The 20,947-nt window shown below is 38.3% G+C and overlaps 2 protein-coding genes across 2 annotated transcripts; one reads left to right on the forward strand and one right to left on the reverse strand.

Annotated features, from left to right (window-relative positions):
• Nucleotides 1–278: 278 nt before the first annotated feature.
• LOC102069446 (glioma pathogenesis-related protein 1) lies at nt 279–7,168 on the reverse strand. Its single transcript, XM_005480617.3, has 6 exons — nt 6,883–7,168; nt 4,509–4,754; nt 3,962–4,074; nt 3,197–3,279; nt 1,971–1,997; nt 279–1,886 (listed from the first exon to the last, which is right to left on the reverse strand). The coding sequence occupies exons 1-6, from the start codon at nt 7,060–7,062 to the stop codon at nt 1,660–1,662; spliced, it is 876 nt and encodes a 291-aa protein (XP_005480674.1). The 5' UTR covers nt 7,063–7,168; the 3' UTR covers nt 279–1,659.
• A 3,912-nt stretch (nt 7,169–11,080) lies between these two features.
• Nucleotides 11,081–20,658, forward strand: LOC102069268 (uncharacterized). Its single transcript, XM_005480616.3, has 7 exons — nt 11,081–11,116; nt 12,514–13,105; nt 15,546–15,751; nt 16,913–16,979; nt 18,087–18,177; nt 19,288–19,397; nt 19,985–20,658. Exons 1-7 carry the CDS (start codon nt 11,081–11,083, stop codon nt 20,272–20,274), a joined length of 1,392 nt encoding a protein of 463 aa, XP_005480673.2. The 3' UTR covers nt 20,275–20,658.
• Nucleotides 20,659–20,947: the final 289 nt, after the last annotated feature.

The following is a 20,947-nucleotide window of genomic DNA, read 5'->3' on the forward strand; positions in this document are numbered from 1 at the left end:
GGTCTTCCAGCTTTAAAAGCAGACTGTTTCAGCTGAACGAAGTGGTTTTAGCTCAACCAGCAGCATTTTGCTCGGAAGATTTGTGGGCTGGACTTACCTTAGCCATGGTAATTGAATACAAAGCTAGTCACAGGAAACGAGTCATATTTCAAAAACACTGCTATGAGAATAAGGAAATTGAACTACAAGATCACATTAGAGCTGTAGCAGCCTTGTCCCTTTCTTTTTTTCTTCTTTCTTTAATTGTGGTGGGCAAATGTCTCTCCTGTCCTTTAGGCTTCTTTGTTACTATTTGTTTGGCCCCTGTAATTCTATTCATAGCAATCACTATGTATTGCAGAAAAGTTTTGGATAAATTTTCTTCTTTTGATGAAACTAGGTGCTGTTAACACTGTTTCTTTTTCTCTTTCTTTTCCTAATATGTTTTCTTCCTTTCCACTACAACCAAACTGTTATAAAATAAAGCTGCCTTATTTGTTTATTTATTTAATTTATATACTAGTAATTCAGTGTCATTTCACTCTAATCCACATTTATTTATTTATCTATCTATTTATTTACTGGTCATTCAGTGTCATTTCACTCTAATCCACCCCAAGGGATCTATTAACAAGAGCCTCAGTTGGGGCCCATTTTTATTCTGTGGGATGGCATGCCACAATGGGGCTCAGAATTTGAGTCTGTGTTCTTAAAACATTAGAACAAAGACAAAAGAGCAAAAAACAGCTTTAAATACTGATAGCACAGTTATGCATTGCTAATATCAGTCAGTATCTCCTGGCTTGAAAGATTCCACTCTTATATAAGATAACAAACTTATACTGGAAGAGTGGGGGTCAGGTTGAGGGCTAAGTGTCTAATAAAACAAACTGAATCCATCAGAGGCTTGGGCTTTTTAAATGAGGCTGAGATGTTCCATTCCTAAACCAGAATCTGTCCTGTGCCCATTTCATCTTCTGTCTGTTTCCTGCTACCCAAAAAGTCACAATGGCTGCCATCTGCTCTCATTTTAGATATTTTTACTATCTCACATCCTAAAATTAAGGTTTCCCCATTGACACCCCACCTTAATCCTTACTCTGGCAACTTTCCCTTGTATTCTTCTTATGGAGAACAAGGATTAATCCTGAGAGGAGAAGAATGGACTAGTACAACTGACAATAGAGTAATGGACACTGAAACACATAGGCTAAATAAAGCAAAGGGCAAGCTTTACTCTTGTTAATAAAAAGTAATTTATACAGTTAATTCTCCATTACTTGGGGGAAATTGTGTCTGGGATAACTGAAGGTTAATGAAGATGAATTACTGCTTCTTTTGGATACAGTGTGCCACTTCAGACATGTCTTTGTGATGCCCCAGGCTTCCAGGAGGATTGTTAGCACATGGAAGAATATCTAGTCTCTGTGGTCCCTGTAACAGCTACCCCTAGAGCTAAGAGCCTCATACAGACATAGGAGCATGTTGCAGCTACTGCCAATAAGTTATATTACCTCTATGCACAGCCATTTTTATCTTGCCTTGAGTAAAGAAGCACCCTTTCCCATGCTGGATTGCAGGGATAATGAAAGATGATCAAATGTGTTTTTTATTTAAACACGTGCCCAATGTGTGAGAGTAATACAACAGTAGGATCACAATCAGTCTCTTAATTGGCCATTACTTGTAAAAAAAAGTGTGTGGAAATTGCTGTTGTACTAGAAGTACAGCACCAACACTCAATACAAGAAACAGTGGCCTTAAAATTAAAACACTAAGGCAGTATTGGTCACAAGAGGGCTGTGGATGCTCAGCAGGTGGGACGTGTGATGGCATGGGAGGCCTGGGGGGACGGGGCTGCGGTGGCTGGGGCTGTGTATCCCAGTCTGGATACCAGCTGGCATAACCTAAAAGGCAGTGAAGAAACAGGTGTTAAGACCTAGTCTTAGCCATACTTACAGGAAAGCCATTAAGAACAATTTGATACGTACTTATCAGCTTCTCACGTTCCATATTTTCTGCAAAGAGATCAGAAGAGGAAAGTAATGTGAGTACCATGGAATGGTGGTTCTTGATGTAAAGAGGCAAGCCTTTGCACTGATGATGCCAGTTAATGCCTAGAACATCCTGCAAGGGGGAAGCAGGCCAGCAAGAGCAGGCTCCTAACTGGTGTGGAGTTCATATTTTTTATTGAAATTGAAAAAGAAACAGAAAAAAACATCTGTATGAGGAAGCATTTGTGTTATGGAGATGAGGGAATAAAAAATAACAACAAAACATGGAATTTATTTAAAATAGTTACATATATCAAATTTAAGTAGTTATAGACAGACAAATATAACTACTTATTTATCACAGAATTATGCCTTTACTAAAATTTTGATGTATTTGCAGGATTGCCTATGTGCATCCTATTGAAATTCCTCATTTGCTCTATAGGAGAAAATGGTAAAAGCAGGTGGTAGGATCTAGCACTTAACTTTTAAATTCTCTGTTCCTCCTGTCCCTGTTCCCCCTAGTCATTGAGATATTTCTAGTTTTTCTGTGATGTGTCAGTCTGAGACTTGCAGATGAGTCAGCCAGGATATTACAGTAGGAAATAAGAGCACCAAATGCTCAATAATTTCTGCGGCTGAATCTGTCTAGAGCCTGGCCTTCCAAGCTGTGTTACAACTGTTCATTTAATTATTTTCCACCAGCACACTGATAACACTGAGCATAGTAGGAGGAAGATTTACAAACAAGCTCTTACTGCTGTTTTTCAGAAAACTGTGGAAGTTGGAAATAACTGGTTTTTGGTACAGTCTTATTATTAGCTCTGAAATACAGTTGTCTGGAAAATGTGTTAGGACACACTAACAAGCAAAAAAGCAGAAGATACATTTCCTGTTTGTGCTGAGAGAGAAGAAATAGTGAATATTTCTTGGGGCTAAAACTTTGCATTTTACTTACTGACCAGATAAAAGGGAGAAAATAGTCTAACTGATACTTCCCTGAATCAGAAACTCTGGCTTCTTCCTCTGAAAGCCTTCAAATGCAAATTATTTCAATGATTTCCTTCTTACAGTATTCCTCCCAGAGTTTGGTACTGTTGTTGTATAGTGTGCTACAGACCCACTATGTGCTTAGTGCAAATTGACTCGTTGTTGTCTTTCCACTGCTATTTATGCCACTTTTGTTTCTGTGCAATTTTCTCACATGATCACTTTGGTCTTACCACAGAGCCTGTCTACACACTTCTCGTTACTGCATCTACTGCATGGTTGTCCTTCTTTATATGGTTTTCTTGGGTAATTCCCCCTGCAAAACAGGAACAGGAACAGTATTTTTTTAGCTGTCATTAAAAAGCTGTCAAGGGGAGGGAATACCCTCATCAAAAAACTGGTCATTGCAATTGTTTGAAATTCCTTTTAAATCACATTAGAGCTCTCACTGGCATGGGGAGCAGTTGACTAGTGCCACTGGAAATGAATGAGACTTCTCAGGCAATACTGTTTTATTGTAAGCATACAAGAATTTGACTCTAGCCATCATTACCCACCTGATTATAAAAAACAAACCTGTAAAAAGTAAGTAGAAATACTGCAAGGTACCAGATCAACTACGGGACTGTCTTCCTTTTACTTCTGAAGCAGGAAGATTACATCTTTCCCAATTTTCCTGCAGAGACCAAAATCATAACATATTTTCTTCCACCATCTGCATTATGGTGAGTGGTGTCAGCTATGATCTGCTCTTCTGCCTTTTTTTTTAGAATGGGATTTTCTGCAGTACCAGCTATGTTCAGTAGTTGTAGTTTCTGTTCCCAATGGTCAGGGGAAGTTTCCCTTGGACAAGTGACATGAGGATGTAGCTTATTTTGAAATTTGTTAAAACTGCACCTATCATTGTTGGCATCTGATCAAATATCAGTTGGAATATTTAAAGAAAAAAAAAAACAAAACCCAAACAAAACAAAACCCAAATGCCACAATCAACTTACGCTGGCCCATAGTTACAAACAAAATGTGCTGCTTTGAACAGTCCTGGAAAATTTTCAACTGTACTGCAGAAGTGAACTGCACAGCCAACTTTGTAGCTCTCTGCCCAGACCACCTGCAGGACGAAGGGATGTACAAAATGCACTTCAAATACTGCCAAAGCAACAGCATTAAGAGAAGAAGGAGAAGGGAAGTACCTCAGGGAAATTTAAATCAGCTGACACAGGAGCAACTTAACCTGAAGGGCAGCTGGGACAAATGAAAAATTGACAGCCATTTTTTCACTTATTATCTGGCTACCCTTTAAATGTGAAATTGCCTGGGGATAATCCCTTTCCACCATTACTGGAAGTAGAACTTGAGATCCCTGGGACTCATATTTATTTCCAATCTCATGCAACAATAAACTGTGGGCTGCAAAGTCCTGCTGTAATTCCTGTCCCAAAGCAATCTGTTCCAAGCCTGTGCTCAGATCTTCAGTGAAATTAGACTATATCTATATATTAGAATATATGTTAGACTATAAAGCACTGGGTATGAGAGACTCACCTGAGTGTAGTGACCACACATGTCAGTACATCTGTTGGTGCTGAAATCATAGCTGCTGACTTCATTAAACCAGGACGTGAGGGCTGCCCCCACAGAGAAGATGTGCGCTGTGCCAGTCCAGATATTCTCTCCGACAAGGCGAAAGGTGGGGTGCATTTTTCCTGGCATTTCAAGGTAGGGATTGTGCTTAAACTTGCACTTCTTTGCCCATGCTTTGGCACTCTTAGCTAAAGCAGCATCCCAGGACTGTAGAAGAGGAAGAAAGTGTAATATAACCTGCACTGCAGTGACTTAGCTGAATTCAGACATCTTTAAACAGAAACTTGTTAAACGAGTTCATTTCCCCTTTTCTGCTTCCCATCACTGCCTTCAGTTTCTTTCTCTCACTTGATATTTCTACTCTCATAACACATTTCTGTCTTCTTTCTTCGTGATGCATGATCTATCCACTGTCCTGTTGTATCTGACTTGTTAATACATTTACAGCTGGAGTGCAATCTTTAAGCTGCTACACCTGGGGGTGGGTAACTGTGTGAAATTTGCAGCTGTAGAGGGGCTTGGGGGACCTTTGTGCCTAGGAGATGTTGGCTGTCCAGGGATTTGCACTTGGCAATTATTACCAGACCAGATAGGAATTCTGTTCTGCTGGCCAGGACAGAAGGAAGAGTCACAGCTGCTCCCTTCCTCAGCTCCTTCTGCCTCTTTTTCCTTCTCAGCAGATGGGCAAAGCAAATAAAAGACTCACTCATCTCTACTGGGCTGAGAAGGAAACATTCCCATACAAACCAGTCTGGGAGACTTGCAGATTTTAGGCTGACAGGTAAAGTTCAGTACAGGGAAATTTAAGTTAAGGGATGTGAAAAAAAATTGAGTTCATGTTCCTAATAACAGGTTTGCAGATGGCTATTACCACTTGAAAGTAGTAGACTAAAAAGCAAACAAAGTATTAGAAACTCTTTGCAAAGGAATGGAGAATAAAACCACATATCTAATCACACTTCTGCAGAAGTCCTGTTAAATGCTGTGTGCAGCACAGCACCCCACCACAGGAAACTAGAACTAGAAAGGCCAGAGAGAACTTGGAGCAGGATGATCATCTTCAAGTTCAGAGGGCTTTCATATGGCAACAGAGAGTGCTCTGCAGCTTCAGAGACATCTGGACATCTTGTATGAAATAGGTAAATAAAAGCATCAACTTGCGTCTTCCAATACAAAGACCAGACAATATTAAGTGAAGCTAGGCATTAACAGGCCCAAATCAAATACAAGAAAATAGCTTCACACAACCTGTGGTTAGTCTCTGCAGCCCTTTGCCATGAGATGACAGAAATTATAAAAACTTTTATGACCTCAAGGCTGAAAAAAAAAATTTAAAAAAATCCATTAAGAGATTGTAAGTACCATGATTGGTACACCTTGCAAGTACACCTTTGATTCAAGAGGTTTAAATATATTTGTCATGCTGTTATTCCAGAATTGCTGGGTCTTTGTTCTGAACAGGTAAGTTTACTCGTTTGCACTAGCTTTTTAAAATTAAACATGGTTTTTAACATGGCAGGAAATTAAAGTCACTGGTACTCTGAATCTCATTCCTTTACTGTGAGTTTCCATTCCTAGAAATGATTCATACTCTGCATGTGGTTATGCATTTAACTTCCTTTCCAGCTATGCAGCACTGCTGGAGAGCTCAGAGAAGTGACATGCACTGGCTGGGGTTACCTCCCTCAGCTAGCTATACACGTTTTTCCTTATGTATTCCACTGAACAACATGTGACTTACCCATAACCTGTTCTGATATTCGCTGTATTTGTAGCAAGCTCTGCTTTTCAGCCTAGATATTACTATCCCTACTCCTCAAACCCTGCTACAGCAAATGAAGATCAGGTATCTAAATGGCTGTCTTGGAAAATCCCTTTATTCAACACATGTTCTAGATTAGAAGAAACAAGAAGAGATGATGTATTTTCAACAAATCCTGTTGCTGACTGCCTCCTCAGAATCTTTTCAAAAAGTCAAACAGCTTCCATGTATGAAACCTGACCTGATATAAACCAGATTACTATCTCTCTTAGAGAGAGGTAAATGACATACTGAGAGCTGAACACTATTTTTTGCAATCCAGCCCTTTGCTCTGCCTGAAGCTGAGAGTAGCTAAATCTTGTGCTAAAAAAAGAAATTCCCTTCAAATTTTAAAAATTGAACAATACTGTGCTAATTAATGTATTTTTGCTTTCATACAAAGAACCAACATATATGTTACAGAAATCATTAACTGAAGTGGAAAGAACATTACAGTAGAAATTAAGAATAAGGTGGGCTAAATCAGCAGCCCAATCTATAAAAATTTCAAAAAGGTCCCAAACACCCCCTTACCATGCGAAACATATTGCTGGCTGGTGGATTCACTTTGGATCGAAATGTGTTGTGAGCTCTCACACAATCTTCAATGAACTTTGCATCTTCTATGTCAGGCAAGGGATATTGCAGATAAGCATGAATGCAACTGAAGAAATCCAGTAAGAGCAATGCAGCACAGAAAAATGTGATGTTCATAATTCATCAGTGTTTTTTCATAAGTTTTAAAATGAAAAATCTCTTAGGTGGAGGTGGTACCGGCAAGCAGTTTTTCAGAGGTTGTCCTCTGGGTGTGGAAGCACTTGAAAGTGTCAAACAGGAAGGAAGAGCAATTGCTTAATCAGGTACGACTCTATCTGACATCATAACTGGCAGTAAAGGGTAAAGCATGAAACGTGCCATGCTTATCAGCAAGGAGCAACACTCCACGCATACTTCTGTCTTTTCTTTGGGTGTGCTCCACCCTGGGTGACTGCCAAACCACTCTGTGATTTTTTTGTCTTATCTGAAGAGATGCTGCTGAACAGCTTTCTTAAAACCTGCATTAATCATAAAAAATGCAGCTTTGACAAAACAGAAATCTGCTATTCAGCTGATTTTCCAATAGTATTGCTTAGTCATACCAGCTTAGTTACAATTATACTGCAGGACATCGCTTCCATATTAGAATTACTCAAGAAATAAACAGAATTAGGATATCTGTGCTTCAGAAGGAGGAAAAAAATGATTCCTGAACAGCACCCGCTGCAGAACAGACATTCTGGCCTGGTTTGGTGTGTAACAAAAAATAAAATTTGGAAATCCCAGGCTCGAGTATGTGTTGATTCTCTCCTCCTTAATTATTTGCTATTACCTGCTAGCCTGAAATCACTGGAGCAGCTTCCTGTGCTCCTAGACAGCAGCTACAGGATTAGCACTCCTGGCATAACATTCCAAGTCTGAGCACTTCTCAGGGCAGTAGGATGGTATGTGTTGGCATTTGTATTGTCTCCCCAACTGTTCTACAAGATGGCTGAATTTTTTTTTTTCAAACCTAAGCCAAATTGTACAAATATGCAAGAGCATAAGAAGAACCATATGTTTTAAGAGCTATGGTCTTGTAACCCAGTTTTAGGTAGGTTTACAGGGAAAATTTGTTGCAAATAGATTGCAAAATATGTTAATGGGTCTCATTCTCTGCTTAGTTTTGCTGGTCAGGTTTAAAGTAAAACCATGATTATATTACAACTACATGCAATTTGCACAAAAACACCCATCACACTAAAACTGCACCATTTAACAGTACAGTGATCTTCCACTTATATATGCATGCAGTTGAAATTCTGTGTTTGGAAACGAATGGAGATTTTATGCAGTAGGAAATTTGATGGGTCCAGGGTAGTCCAGGTTATAAAATGCTTTCTTGCATTTCTGGCTCCATCTAGTGACTCTATCTATGATTAAAGCAGAAGTTCAGCCTGCCCTCGAGCATCTATGGTATTTTCCCAATAAGAGAGTTTTAGACTTTTGCCAGCATTGATCAGTGGATCTTGACAATTAAGTTTTGGGATTTGGATAGCAAATTATGGCATTATAGCACATTTGGATAGCACAATCTGAACAATACAAGCCATTGCCTATCCACACATCTCAAGTGAAATTTAGCACCATGAGCTGGGTACATGCCAGAAGATTTACAGCCTCGTGATTTTGAGAAATTCCCCATGCTTACATCCCACTTTTGCACTTCTGACCTGCTTTTAGTTCAAAATGGCTGGAAAAATAAAACCTCAGATTTTTAATTTTTCCCTAATGTTCTATTTAGTCAGAAGACTAAAAACTGGTGAATTACAGCCGATTACAGATATCCACAATGCCTGGGAATCTGTGAAATTACATTTAATCTTGTTCTCATCAACTTCCCCACAGCATTGCTCCTTTTGTTGGGGAGGTCTGACCTTGACTTACTAAGTTCATTTGGACAAATGGGGTGGATCTGCTGGGTTTTCTTATTCTAGCCACAGGATTAGGCAGCTGCAAGATCACTTGGCCTTCCAGACCTTTGAATAAACAAATATCCTGACATGCATTGCTGCTGCTATTACACAATGGCACCTCAGGGCAGAAAACAGATTATGGGACAGGACGGTGGTGGTATTGAATTTCCACAAGAATTATTCTGTACGAAACCCATTTTGTGTTCATTAAAAGCTAAACAATCCTAAAATTATTTTGTAATAATGAGGCTGTAAATAGTTTCACAATTAACAGAGGAGGCCATTTGTATGTGGCTGGACTGAGGATAGTTTTACTGTAATTTTAAAGTGATGTGGATGATTACTCCTGTAAATTTAAGTATGAAAACTTTGGCACTGCAAATTTTTAGACCAAAAAGCCTAACTTGCCAAATTTAAGAGAAACAAGCATTACAGTTTAGACATCTGCTTTTTCTTAGGAGATTCTTCCAATACCTTCTGCACATGACTAACCAAACTGTATTGAATTCAGGTGAAAATGTTTAATTCTATACCTAGAACACCTGGATGATCATACATTCAATTTCTGGAAGCCATGCAGACATGGTAGCTTTAGTCAGTATGGGAGTATCTCTCCAGTAGGAAGGGTATAGGCCTCAGGCGGACACACTGACTCAAACGTTCCCAAAAGTTTAATCTCTTCAGTTATAAATGAAAGAAGCTGTTGCCTTCATCAAACATAACCATTTTTTTAAAAAGGATCTTAATGTTTAAAGTGGTGTTACCTGAATACTGCATTAAGGACTTAGCATTTCAGAGACCTTCATGTAACAGCCTCACATACATTTTTGAGATTTCTACCATCTTGAGATTCCAGTGTTGTGGGTCTCTTAACAGGTCTACACAGCCCACCCATTTATGGGTCATAAATTTTACCCATTTTCAATTTTGTGTCTGAGTCTTCAAAAACATGACTGCTCTTGGATCACGCATTGTCTTTGATTATCAATGCTGATGACACAGGTATTTTTACATGTTCACAGTGTTTAACCCATGTACACTGCTTGTTTTTTCCAGTGATTAGTTTCCTTTGTAATTTTCCCTGAAATGTTGCCTGAAATGCATAAACATTTTGATATGACTTAACTGTGTATGACAGGAAAGGAGTAAACCATCAAGGGAAAGAAAGTTCAGATGTGAACATCACTCTAAGAGAAATTTGCAAAACCCTCCAGATTTCTATGCAGACAAGGCTGAATTACAATTATTTAAATGTAAAAACTACCTTGCTAGGTTACTTTTCATAATTTATTGTGCCACGAAAAAAATGAAAAATACTTCCCTATGATACTGTCTACTTCCAGCCTTCTAAAACATCTACTGCCAAATAAACAGCAAAACTTAAATCCTTCAGCCTTGTTTTTGGTTTTGTTACAGGCAGAACCAGGGGCAGAAAACAAGGATTAACACTTTTAGAGAAATAAGCGAGAAAAGACAAAAAAACTGAAAAGAAAATGCTCCCTAAATGATTCTGGCAACTATTGGTATTTTCATTTCACAATCCAAAGCTTACTAAAAAAGAATCTCACAGATACCATTGTGTCTGGTAACACAGTGGTAGCACAGTATTTTCATCTGTAATTTACAGGGAGAGAGCAGTCTAAGCATCTTTGAACACTGAGATAAGAAATTTAAAAGCTACTTTTACTAGATAATATCTACTTGACATTAAAATTATCATCTGTTTTAGATTAGTGAAATATCATGTATTTGCTCATAGATAAAACTGATTCTACTGCAAAGCTTATTTTTTCAAGATGGGAATGAATAACTACACTTAAAATATTAAGTGTTCAAAAGAAATCTTTACGTTCTCAGCAGCATTAAGTTTCTCTGAATTACCACTGAGAAATCGGACTAGAATAAATTTTGTTGTTGATTTTTTTATTTTCTTTTTATGAGAATTATAAATTTGTTATTTAAAAGAATTATTTAATATTTAAATATTTAATATTTACTTTAAAAATTATTTAAATAAGGAAAAAAATTACTTTGGCTGGGTTTTATCCTTCTATCGACATTTTTACTAAGTAATACCCACAGACATTCTGCAATTACTGTGAATACTTTGAATAGCATCTCCAGAATAATAGGATACTGAACTGTGTGGCTTGGTAACTAGAGAACTGGAAATTATTATTTTATAAAGTTCATGTAGCAATCATGCAGTGAAATGAGAAGTGAGGCTTTCAGTGAGGTCGATGTGTGGACAAGAAGAGAGAATTATTGTATACAAGGTACTGAGGTGAGGCAGTGCAGGGGTAAAGCAGAACAGTCATTGCTTGATGTCAAAAAAGACAGTGAAGTGCCAGTGGCACCCACATGGACACCCCTGTGTTATTTACAGATGGCACTGATTTACATGGTAGGCACTACCCAGGACACTTTACCACAGACAGCTCTTACTTGAATGTAACAACCACAAACCTTAGTACAGTTCCGCACTACACAAATTAAAAATCTGACCTCACCAATTTAATGGCACCACCAATACCAATTTAATGGCACCAGCAACATCAAAAACTTCATGACCTCCAATACAAATATTCTCTCCAATGTGAAATTAGGATGGTACAGATGTTTCTTACTTAAATATATGTTATGTTCAAAAATGCATCCATTTGTCTATGTCCTTGCAGTCTGTGCCAAAGCTGCATCCCAAGTCTACAAAGCACAAAAGGTGAAATAGTTGTGCAATGTTGAGTTAGAACAAAATCTTAATCAGATAAAACCAGTCAGCAATAAGCAGATAAATATAAAACACTGGAGTTTCATAAAGAAATAGTTTCCCTTATTTAGGCAAGTACCTGGGGTTTACTTTAATTGACTTTTTCTATTGCAGCACAGAAATATAAACTAATTCAATTGGGCAAGTTTTTCCTCCTTTAACTGTTGAAAATTAACTTTGTAAGAGCAATTGCTAGCAACTGAAAAGATATTTGAAATGCAGTTTTGTCTTCAGGCAAGGAATAGCTGGCATGCTAATTAAACACAAAACTTTTGGGGTTTTATTGTTGAATAGGTAATTAAGGATTTTGAACTGATGCATAAAAATTAATTCAAAGTAAAATGCACAGATATTTTAGATTCAATGGTACAAATATTTGAAGTATTTTTAAGAGAGTCTCTGTAAACAAACATTTACTCTTGCTATGGTATGGCTTTAAATACACATCAGGGCATTTTGCAAGGACAGCTTCATGAGGTAAACGTACCAATTCCTGGCCAGTAACTCATTCTACTCCCTCTTCCTTTTTTGCAGCTGATTCCTGAACATGAATGATCTTCTGTATCTGCCTTCCATTCATGACTGTTTCGGAAAGTTTACCATTAAAGTACCCAGTTTTATATATTAATAGAAGATGCTGTGATTTATTACTTAAATTTACTGCTGCTTATACATTTCACTTCACTCTTAGTTTCTTTACAATTTACAATTGTAAAACTTTACAATTTACTCCACTGGCTGCTGATACTCTTTCCTCCCTAAGGCCTTTAGTTTTCTTCAAGCAATACTTTCCGTCATAACTTTTTCTGGGTTTCCTATTCCTGAGCATTTAAAACCGTGTGTGGTGTCTTTTGCAAACTTCATCACTTCCCAAATCACCACTCCTCCCCTTATCTGCCAGTGCAGCCTAAAACCTACGCAAGCAAAGGACGTTCTTTGCTGGATAAATGCGTGCTCCAAGTGCGCTCGGGATGCTCATCATTTAGCTGCCCGTTGCTAACATGTTCCTCTTGGGGCACTAGGCGGGCCAAACATCAAACAGCTGCTTTTTCTGCATCTTCTTCACTTTTGTTTAACCCTTTCCAGCAAAAATTTTCATTCGCCAGTGGAAATGCCCTTCAGCGCCAGGAGTGCAGTCACACGTTTGCCCCTGAAGGAGAGCCCGGCAGCCGGGGCCGCGGGCGGCGCTTGAGGCTGTGCCGTGCCGTGCCGTTCCGCGCTGGGCCGTGCCGTGCCGTGCCGGGCCGTGCCGTGCCGCGGGGCGCCGCCGGGGGCGCTGTGGCGCGGGGCGCGGCCCGGCCTCGGGAAGGCGGCGGGCAGGCGGCGGCCATGGCGCTGTCGGCTGTGCAGCAGGTGCTGGTCTCGGCCGTGCTGGTGCTCTGCGTCTTCGTCGTCATGCCCAGGATGTTCGGGGGAGGAGGCGGCGGGCGGCCCGGCCGGTCCCCGCGGGGCGGCAAGGCTGGCCCCGGCCACTACGATCCCCGTCAGCACGGCAGAGGTAGGAGCCGGGGCGGTGCCGCGGCCGGGGTTCCGTGCGGGAGCCGCCGCGGGCTCGGGCGGGCTCGAAGGATCCGAGGGGGATGTGCCCTCGTCCGGCGGGGAGCTCCCGGTGTACACGGGCTGTGGACGGAGAGGCCTGGTCAGAGCGCTTCGAACTGGCCTGTGTGCGCCTGGAACACCCCCACCTCCTTCGTTGTTTTGCTACTCTGCTTCGCCGGGGCTTTGGGCGCTGTGTTGTCTTACCGAAACTGCTCTCAAGTGCAGGAAGCGCCCGGTAATTGTTAGTGCCGAGCGGTGTGACCAGCAATGCCCGCAGGGCCACAATCGAGCAAATGAACCGAGAGGTGTCACTGGGAAAAATCAATTACAATCAGGAAGCCGCGTGTTACTGTTAGTAAGTACACGCACAGACATACAAAATCTGTCCGGCAGTATATTAGCAAAGAGTCCAAGATGCTTGTTTAGAAAAGGTATCGATGAATGGGTTACAGAGTTTACTACTTGTAGGAGCTATAGTGGTATCCGTTTATGTTAAGCCAGGGCAGTGCATGTCATGATTTAGCTCCAGGTCGAAGGGTACACCTTAGTTTTTGACAATCACTAAAAGCCCACTTTTGTAAGGTAGCTCTGTGATTCATTGATGATGCCTTCAGAGGTCTAATCCTCCAAATGTGTCTATGCTTTTCCCTGCTGGCATAAAAATGGAGGCTTGTGCTGCTGCCATGTTCTTCCCACCTGATATCAAACTTACAGTGCTTCATAAGCTCTTGCCTGGCCTGTTTCGCCTGATTATTTTTTATTTATATGGAAGCTATTCTCTATAGATCAAATTATTTTAAAACCAAATCCTAAAAAAAAAAAAAACCACTTCACAAGCCTGTGATTCTACTGAAGTACTGGCCCAGCACTGAATAAAATAAATTTCAGACCGATCTCCTATTTTCACCTCTGTGGGTGGTTCTTTTTTCCTGGTTGGCTAGTAACTCACTGCTGTTTCTTCTGTCGGATAAACTTGGTGCAGGACACTGGATCTCCACTAGGATTCAACATTCCTCATCTCCACCCTGAAAGTGTTTCCCTTGCCATATTCTTATTTGTATGATCTGTAGAAAATTTGTTCATCTGTGATAGTAACTATTTTAGTAAAGCTACTCATTTACTGTAAAAACAAATAGAACTTAAAACAGGGGGAAAGGTGAGTGTAAATGTAAAACTAGGAATCAATATGAAACATTCTGAAAGGTGGAAAAATATATATAATATAAAATGTGATTTCCAGATTAGTTAATGCAAGTCTAGTTAGTTTAGCAAGTCTAAATCTACTTGTCCTGAAAGGACAATGCCTGCCTGAATTTGCACTGAATGCTGAAGGTAGCTCGAGCTCTGATTGTATCAGCTAGAGCATTGAGGTTTTGTGTAACATTAATTTTTTCTCTATCTGATCGTGGCTGTACTTTGCACACTTGAGTTATATTACTGTGAGTTCCTGAAATGCCACTGTTGCAGTATTAATTGATAAGCAGTGATTTGCATAATGGGCTTTTGTTTGGGAGTTTTTATAGAAAGTGAACTTTGCCATACACATACTCGGTTCTGATACATTAAATTTTAAGTCTAGGCACTCATTTGAGACATCAGTGTAAAACTCCACAATCCCCCCTTCCCTGCTGTCTGTCTCTGCAAGCATCTGCATTCTTTAGCTGATGGTACTGTTCCATATGTGCATGCCCCATGAACCTTGATTTAACTACCAAATAACCTGTTTCCTAAGTTGAACACTGACATTGGCTGTTTTCTCATCTGCTCCCTGTTCTGGTAGGCAAATTACATGCAAAAGTACTTCTGACTTCCAAGGTTGCATCTCTTGGGTATTGTATAATCTTCTTCTGCTAAATATTTGATTTGCAGAGGTACAGTATTTCTAAGCCTGTGGGAATATCCATGTAAACCTGAGTGTACTGTCAAAATAATGAAAGCAGTGTATTTCAACAAAACCTTTTTTTTTTCTGTGACCAGACAATTCAATTTCTAATTAACTCAGTTCCTTTGGTGCAAAGAAATAAAAAAAACCTACTCTTTTCAGCATTATTAATAGTTTCTCTGAATTTGCTTTAATTTCAAAATTTAGATAGTTTCTTGTTACATCTATCTTTCTGTGATTTGCTGAGGGTTTGCCAGTGTTGCTGGGAAGAAGCTTAAAAATTGTACATTAAAGAAACCAAGCTTGGCTTGAGAGGTTTTGCTGCTTAGATTTAACTGTGCATCCTGTTAATGTAAGAATAATTCTTAATTTTTAAGTGGACACAAGGCTGCCCACACCATCTTAGAAGAGTGATGAACAAAGATGATTACACAAGAAGAAAACAATTTCATTCCAGTTGTGGACTCCTGATTTTATTTCTTACTTTGTTGTCTTTCCCTCAATTTCATTTTTAAAGGTAGTCCTCAGACAGTTTATCAAGTTCACCGGACTCCAGGAAATTCTGACAGTAATACTTACCAGAGTTTTCAACAGATGAGAAATGCAATGGAGAAAGAGATCAAAAGCGAGAGAACGAGAGGAAACGGTCGAGAGTTAGCATTCACCCTCATGCCCCTGTATGCTCTTGGAGTGGGAGTGTTTGCAGCATACAAACTTCTTAAGGTAAGCCATAGGAAAAAGCGTTAAATTATTGTAGTTAGGGGGAAATGTAAATTCTTGGCTTGTCTGTTTTTCTAATTCTGAGCCCATGTATAGGGTTGTCCAAAAGCCATTTCTTGCTCTGTTTGACTTTGAATGTGAAGTCCAAAGTTAAAATGTTAGCATATCTAATTCTTCTGTATGAAGGCTTCTGGCTTAGGTGCTTGAAAAAGTGAGAATCTTACTCACCCTGCAGCCTCAAATGAGAATCTGAGAACCTGAACAGTGCTGCTACCTGAGTCTGTAACCTAAGTCTCATCAGTGTTCCACTTCCTTTTCATTCTTCAGAATGAGATTGAGCATGGGAAGGAGGCAGACAATTCCTGCAGAGCAGTGATCTTAGATTAGCAGTTAGATGGAACAGTGAGTAGACTTGACCTTTTGTTTGGACTTCTCATGTGATCGTGCAGTTGCAACATACAGGTTTATTCATGTTGTGGGATACCTTTTCTACTGTTTGTAAATTCAAAAAGGAGAGCACGTGATCGGTTGTTTTTTAAAAGGAATCAGTCTTGAAATGTATTATTTATAATAAGAGATTCACAAAGCTGAGAGCACACCTGGAATATCATTGCATGCCCTCAGGGAAAATAAAAATGAGCAGGAGCAAGACTGGAGACAACATGCTCATTTCTGGAGTCAGTTCATGTTAATCTTGTGTATGAGAAAAATATCACAGTTTAGGAAAATGAGTATAGAGGCTGCCCAGTTTAGTACAAGATTTAAAAATCATGAAAACCATATTTTGGGCATTACAATTCTTTACACTTGGGCTTGTGGGATTAAAATGTAAATATTTTTATAATTGTATCTTTATTACTTTAAGAAATAAATTCTATATCATAATTAATGATAGAAGACTGGATCCAGTAACCTAGAAGGTTTCTTGTGTTTCTTTTTGAAATAGCAACTGCTTTCTTTTAGAGCTTTTGCCAGTCATGTTGTGTTTGCTTAAAATCAGAAATGCTAGTTTAAGACTAGATGAGGCATCACAGAAGAAAAGTTTCATTAATGTAGCTCATTTTTATGGTTGCTGTTTACTTTCATTAAAGTTCTAAATGCAGTTTTGTTTTTAGTACACAAATAGTGATGAGGTTGTTTATCTTCTGATTGTATTTTTTAAAGATGAAGTCACATGAAGAAAGTCACTCCAAAAAGGAAAAAAGTACAGAAGACAAGGCAAAGGAAACAGGTAAGACCCATTCAGAATGCACATGTTCAACAAAAATGCTTATTTCCTACTGGAACAAAACATGTTTTCATTGATGCAATCGAGCTAAATGAAGGCAATCTCTCAAATTACTGAGAGCACTTAAAAATCTACAAATACCCACTTCGTTATTCTGTGTGTTTGAAATGCTTGTTTGAGATTTGTTTTAATTCTCCAGATGTAATGCTCTTTAAAACAGCTGTAGTAATGCAGCATGATTCTGTCTCTAAAATGTCTGATATTTTTCTCACTTAAGATCTGTTCAGTTTTCTTCAGTTTAAATGGGATATAATTAAATAAAAATAAATAAGGTATTTAAAAATAAGTTAATGATCTTGTTTAGAACTGAACCATATTGATAGTGGAACAGTGTGGCTAAACAATTAATAGACCAGTTATGATTTCTAGGCCAAAGGACAAACCTATCACAAACATTCAAAGTTGATGCTGTTTTCATACCTTTTCTTCTCTTTTATAGACACATTTTTAGTGAATTAAACAACTAGCAGCATCTTTTGGTGTCTGTGTACACCAAGTCTGTAATGAGGCTCAGCAGTGATTTGCCACACAGCCTACTCATCATCCTTGTGTGTTGCATTCTTCTTTCTTCTAAGTTTAATTGTATTTTAGGAGGAGTGACTTCTCTTGATTCTAGTGCATTTAGCATTGAATATATTTGTAAGGTGTGAATAGGAAAACACATGAAAGCATATTATGTATAAATACAGTACTTGCAGCTGCATAGTTATTGAGACTGGGAAGGTGAGCTGCACATTCTTGCTCAGTTTCTACAAAGTGCCCTCTGTTTGGGCACTGTTGGGGATAGGTTACTGGGCGGATGGGACTTCTGTTCACACATAATAAGGCTTCTGTTCTTACCCCCACCACTCCCTTTTCATATTGCCAAATTTTTTTGATGAAAGAAGCTTTCTGGTTTTTAATCTGTCCAGTGAAAAATATAAATTAATATCCTAATGATATTGTAAAGACATTTTTACAATGCTCTTTCTCTCCTCATCCCTCTCTCCCTCCCCTCACACTTCCCTCTTTTTTTTTTGTATTGTTTTTGTCTGTGTTTGTTTTTGTTAGAGCATCAGCTTTTAGAACTGGAGCAACATCTAGCACAGACAGAGAAAATGTTAAATTCTTTATTGACTCAGTTGGATCCACTTTCAAACTGGTGAGTGTTTCTAAAAAAATCTCATGGTTGTTTCCTGTATATTGAAATTCACCAAAATGTTAACGAAGAATTCTTAAAATGATCCTTATATATAGGTAAGGAAAGTTTTAAGAACCTTCTTTGATTGCTTACTGTTTCTGTAGCTTTTTACAGGTGGTACCAATTCTGTAATTTGTGAACTTTTTCACAGACACCTCATATCTCTTGTTCACCAAACATAAATGCAGAAGACATGGTCGTGTTAGTGTGGCTTAACAAGATGAACTTTAATATTGACTAAGGAAACTAATAGTGAAAATATACCTAAACTCAGTAACATTTGAAAGCTCTTGTGGGAAATAGATTTTGGTAGCAGAGTGAGTTTCTTCTTTTAGATGTAGTTATAAGTAAAAATAGTTATCAAGGTATAGCTGCTTATCTCTTGTGTTTTGAAATGAATCTGTGAAGTGTGTGTATTCCAGTGAAATAGAACTTGTCTATTTTACTAGGACAAAGGAATCAGTAATATAAAAACTCCTTGTAGTTTTAGAGAAGTTCTGTTCTTAAGAAGCTAGAGCCTTACTCATCTACCAGAAATAAAAGTATCCTTGGAGTTAATTTCTAGACTGACATCCTTCATGAAACACAGGTTAAAACATGCAGAATTTCCTGATGGTTTCTGCAGTGTACTTCTGAACTGGATATGTGCTGAAACTATTAAACAGAAAAGTCACTGGCCAGTTTGCCTAACAAATTTCTAGTAGTGGTGGGGTGGAAAGTTAAAAAACCTTAAATGAGAAAAGCCTTCAAACTCTAAAGATCTACATTGGGCATTGTTGTATTACTATGGATAGTAGTACAACTTTGGATAATTGTTACTTTCAGTAGTCATTACTCAACCTTGGCCATTGGGGCTCCAAAGCCAGAGGTCAGTGACATTCACAGCTGTGTGATGTAATGGCCTCCCCACTTCTCAAGAGACAGTTCTCAAAGGAAAGCTTGACCTAAACATTTTACAAACTTCACTATGGTACTTATGCACAGAAAGAAATATTGCAATGAGTGTATTCTTACCAAACACTCCCTTCCAAGATAATCTTTCAGCTGTTAACATTTGTCTTATTTTTCTAGTGTCAATGCTTTAGCTTGTGAGCAGAAAGATGAAATAATGACACAGCTCCAATCAATTAGACGACTGATGAAAGAAAGTGGATTGGATAAATCAGAAAACAAGATGAAAGGTAATTTAATTTTTAGACAGATAGATAATTAAATAGTTTATATTTTAAAAGAATAAGTAGATCTTACTATAATAATGTTCAGCTTCTGAATCTTGGGTAATTTGTGTGGAATTAGTTTTATTCTGGAGGAATACCATTCTTCTTATTTGAGATGTATCCAATTTCAAATTTTTGATACATCATGATTTATTTAAGAATAGCTGCTCAAGACATTGAACTGGGATGGACCACACAGTCACATTCTCTTTTGATAAAACAGGCTTTTGGAACATCAGTTCCTAAGTAGTCTGTTAGTACTGGAGTAACTTCAGCCAAAGGATTTCCACTTGGGGACCACAGAGGCTGTGAGTAATGCTTACAATAAAACACTAAACAGCAAATTGTATGTTTGTTTCAACTGGAGACTTCAAGAGCTGCATGGTAGCCCAAGAGAAGTCTTAAATGTTAAGAATGGTCCATTAGAAATTTGGTGATTTTTTTGTGTTATTCGAGTCTTAATAAAAGAGAAAAAAGAATTTTTTTCTGGCCCTGAAATTCAGAGCCTTACTAGTAAACTTTAATTTTGATTTTTTTTTTTGAATTTTAAGAACTTGGACACATTTGTGATGAGAAACTTGAAGATCTCATTCAGTCGTTTGCCGAACATTCTCAAGAGAAAGAAATGGACAACAGAGAAGATGACTGTAATGGAGATTTGCTTGAGGATATTGATAATGATTACAAAATAGAAGAGCATGAATTACATAGTGAATGTGAAATACATCAGTTGGAGCCAGATGTTGTAGAAGATGAAGAAATGATAAGCAAAGATGCCATTGAATCAGAAGAGATGGGACTGAGGAGACGCAATAGATGTGAATGGAATCTGCATATGTAAAGCTTCCAAAAGCTTATGAATTCTTCTTATAATGTTGTATGCACTTTAAACTGAAATGAAGTTATGTGCACTGCTATATGCTTTAAAAAGAGAGGTGAAATACTGCCTTTGCTCATATCTATGACAATTCTGTAACTGACTTCAGTGGCAGCAGAATTTTACTCAGGATGTTTACATATTTTTTCTATTTATTTTTTCCCTATAAAAATATTTCTGTACTCTGTATATAATGCACTGTAATTATATCTGATGCTACACTAAAATATTAGAATATCTTCTAGTTGAGACTATAAAGAATAGATGTTTCATAAATGTTTTGTAACTAGAAAGCATTATGCCACTTGAACTGTGACTTTCTTGAGTTCATTAAAGAGCATGCACTGATGAATTCAGCTCTTGGTGGAAAAATTTTCTCTGGGAGTGTGAAAAGCAGTATGCATTAAGTCTTTGATACTCATTCATAGTTAAGTTTCTTTATTTGGAGAGAGAAATTCATCCATGGACACTATATGAAAATAATGATGAATAATGATGTCTAAATTTGCAGTCTCCTGAATAATGATGTTTAGTTTTGTATGTCAACTTAATACCAAATGTATTACACTGGATCACTTAATTTCTTCCCCACTTGTCACTTGTTAAACTCAGCAGCTGTCTAATAACTGATTGATAC

The sequence above is a fragment of the Zonotrichia albicollis genome, chromosome 4 (assembly GCF_047830755.1).
Source record: "Zonotrichia albicollis isolate bZonAlb1 chromosome 4, bZonAlb1.hap1, whole genome shotgun sequence".
NCBI classification, from domain to species: Eukaryota; Metazoa; Chordata; class Aves; order Passeriformes; family Passerellidae; genus Zonotrichia; species Zonotrichia albicollis.

Bases quoted from the DNA above. Each gene is read 5' to 3' on its own strand.
- LOC102069446 (XM_005480617.3), bottom strand. From the start codon at position 7,062: ATGAACATCACATTTTTCTGTGCTGCATTGCTCTTACTGGATTTCTTC. The intron at 4,075-4,508 runs GTGAGTCTCTCA...TTCGTCCTGCAG, and splicing joins TGTGTGGTCACTACACTCAG to GTGGTCTGGGCAGAGAGCTA. The intron at 1,887-1,970 runs GTACGTATCAAA...ACTGCCTTTTAG, and splicing joins GGAACGTGAGAAGCTGATAA to GTTATGCCAGCTGGTATCCA.
- LOC102069268 (XM_005480616.3), top strand. From the start codon at position 11,081: ATGTGTGGACAAGAAGAGAGAATTATTGTATACAAG. The intron at 11,117-12,513 runs GTACTGAGGTGA...CTGCCAGTGCAG, and splicing joins AGAGAATTATTGTATACAAG to CCTAAAACCTACGCAAGCAA. The intron at 18,178-19,287 runs GTGAGTGTTTCT...TTATTTTTCTAG, and splicing joins TTGGATCCACTTTCAAACTG to TGTCAATGCTTTAGCTTGTG.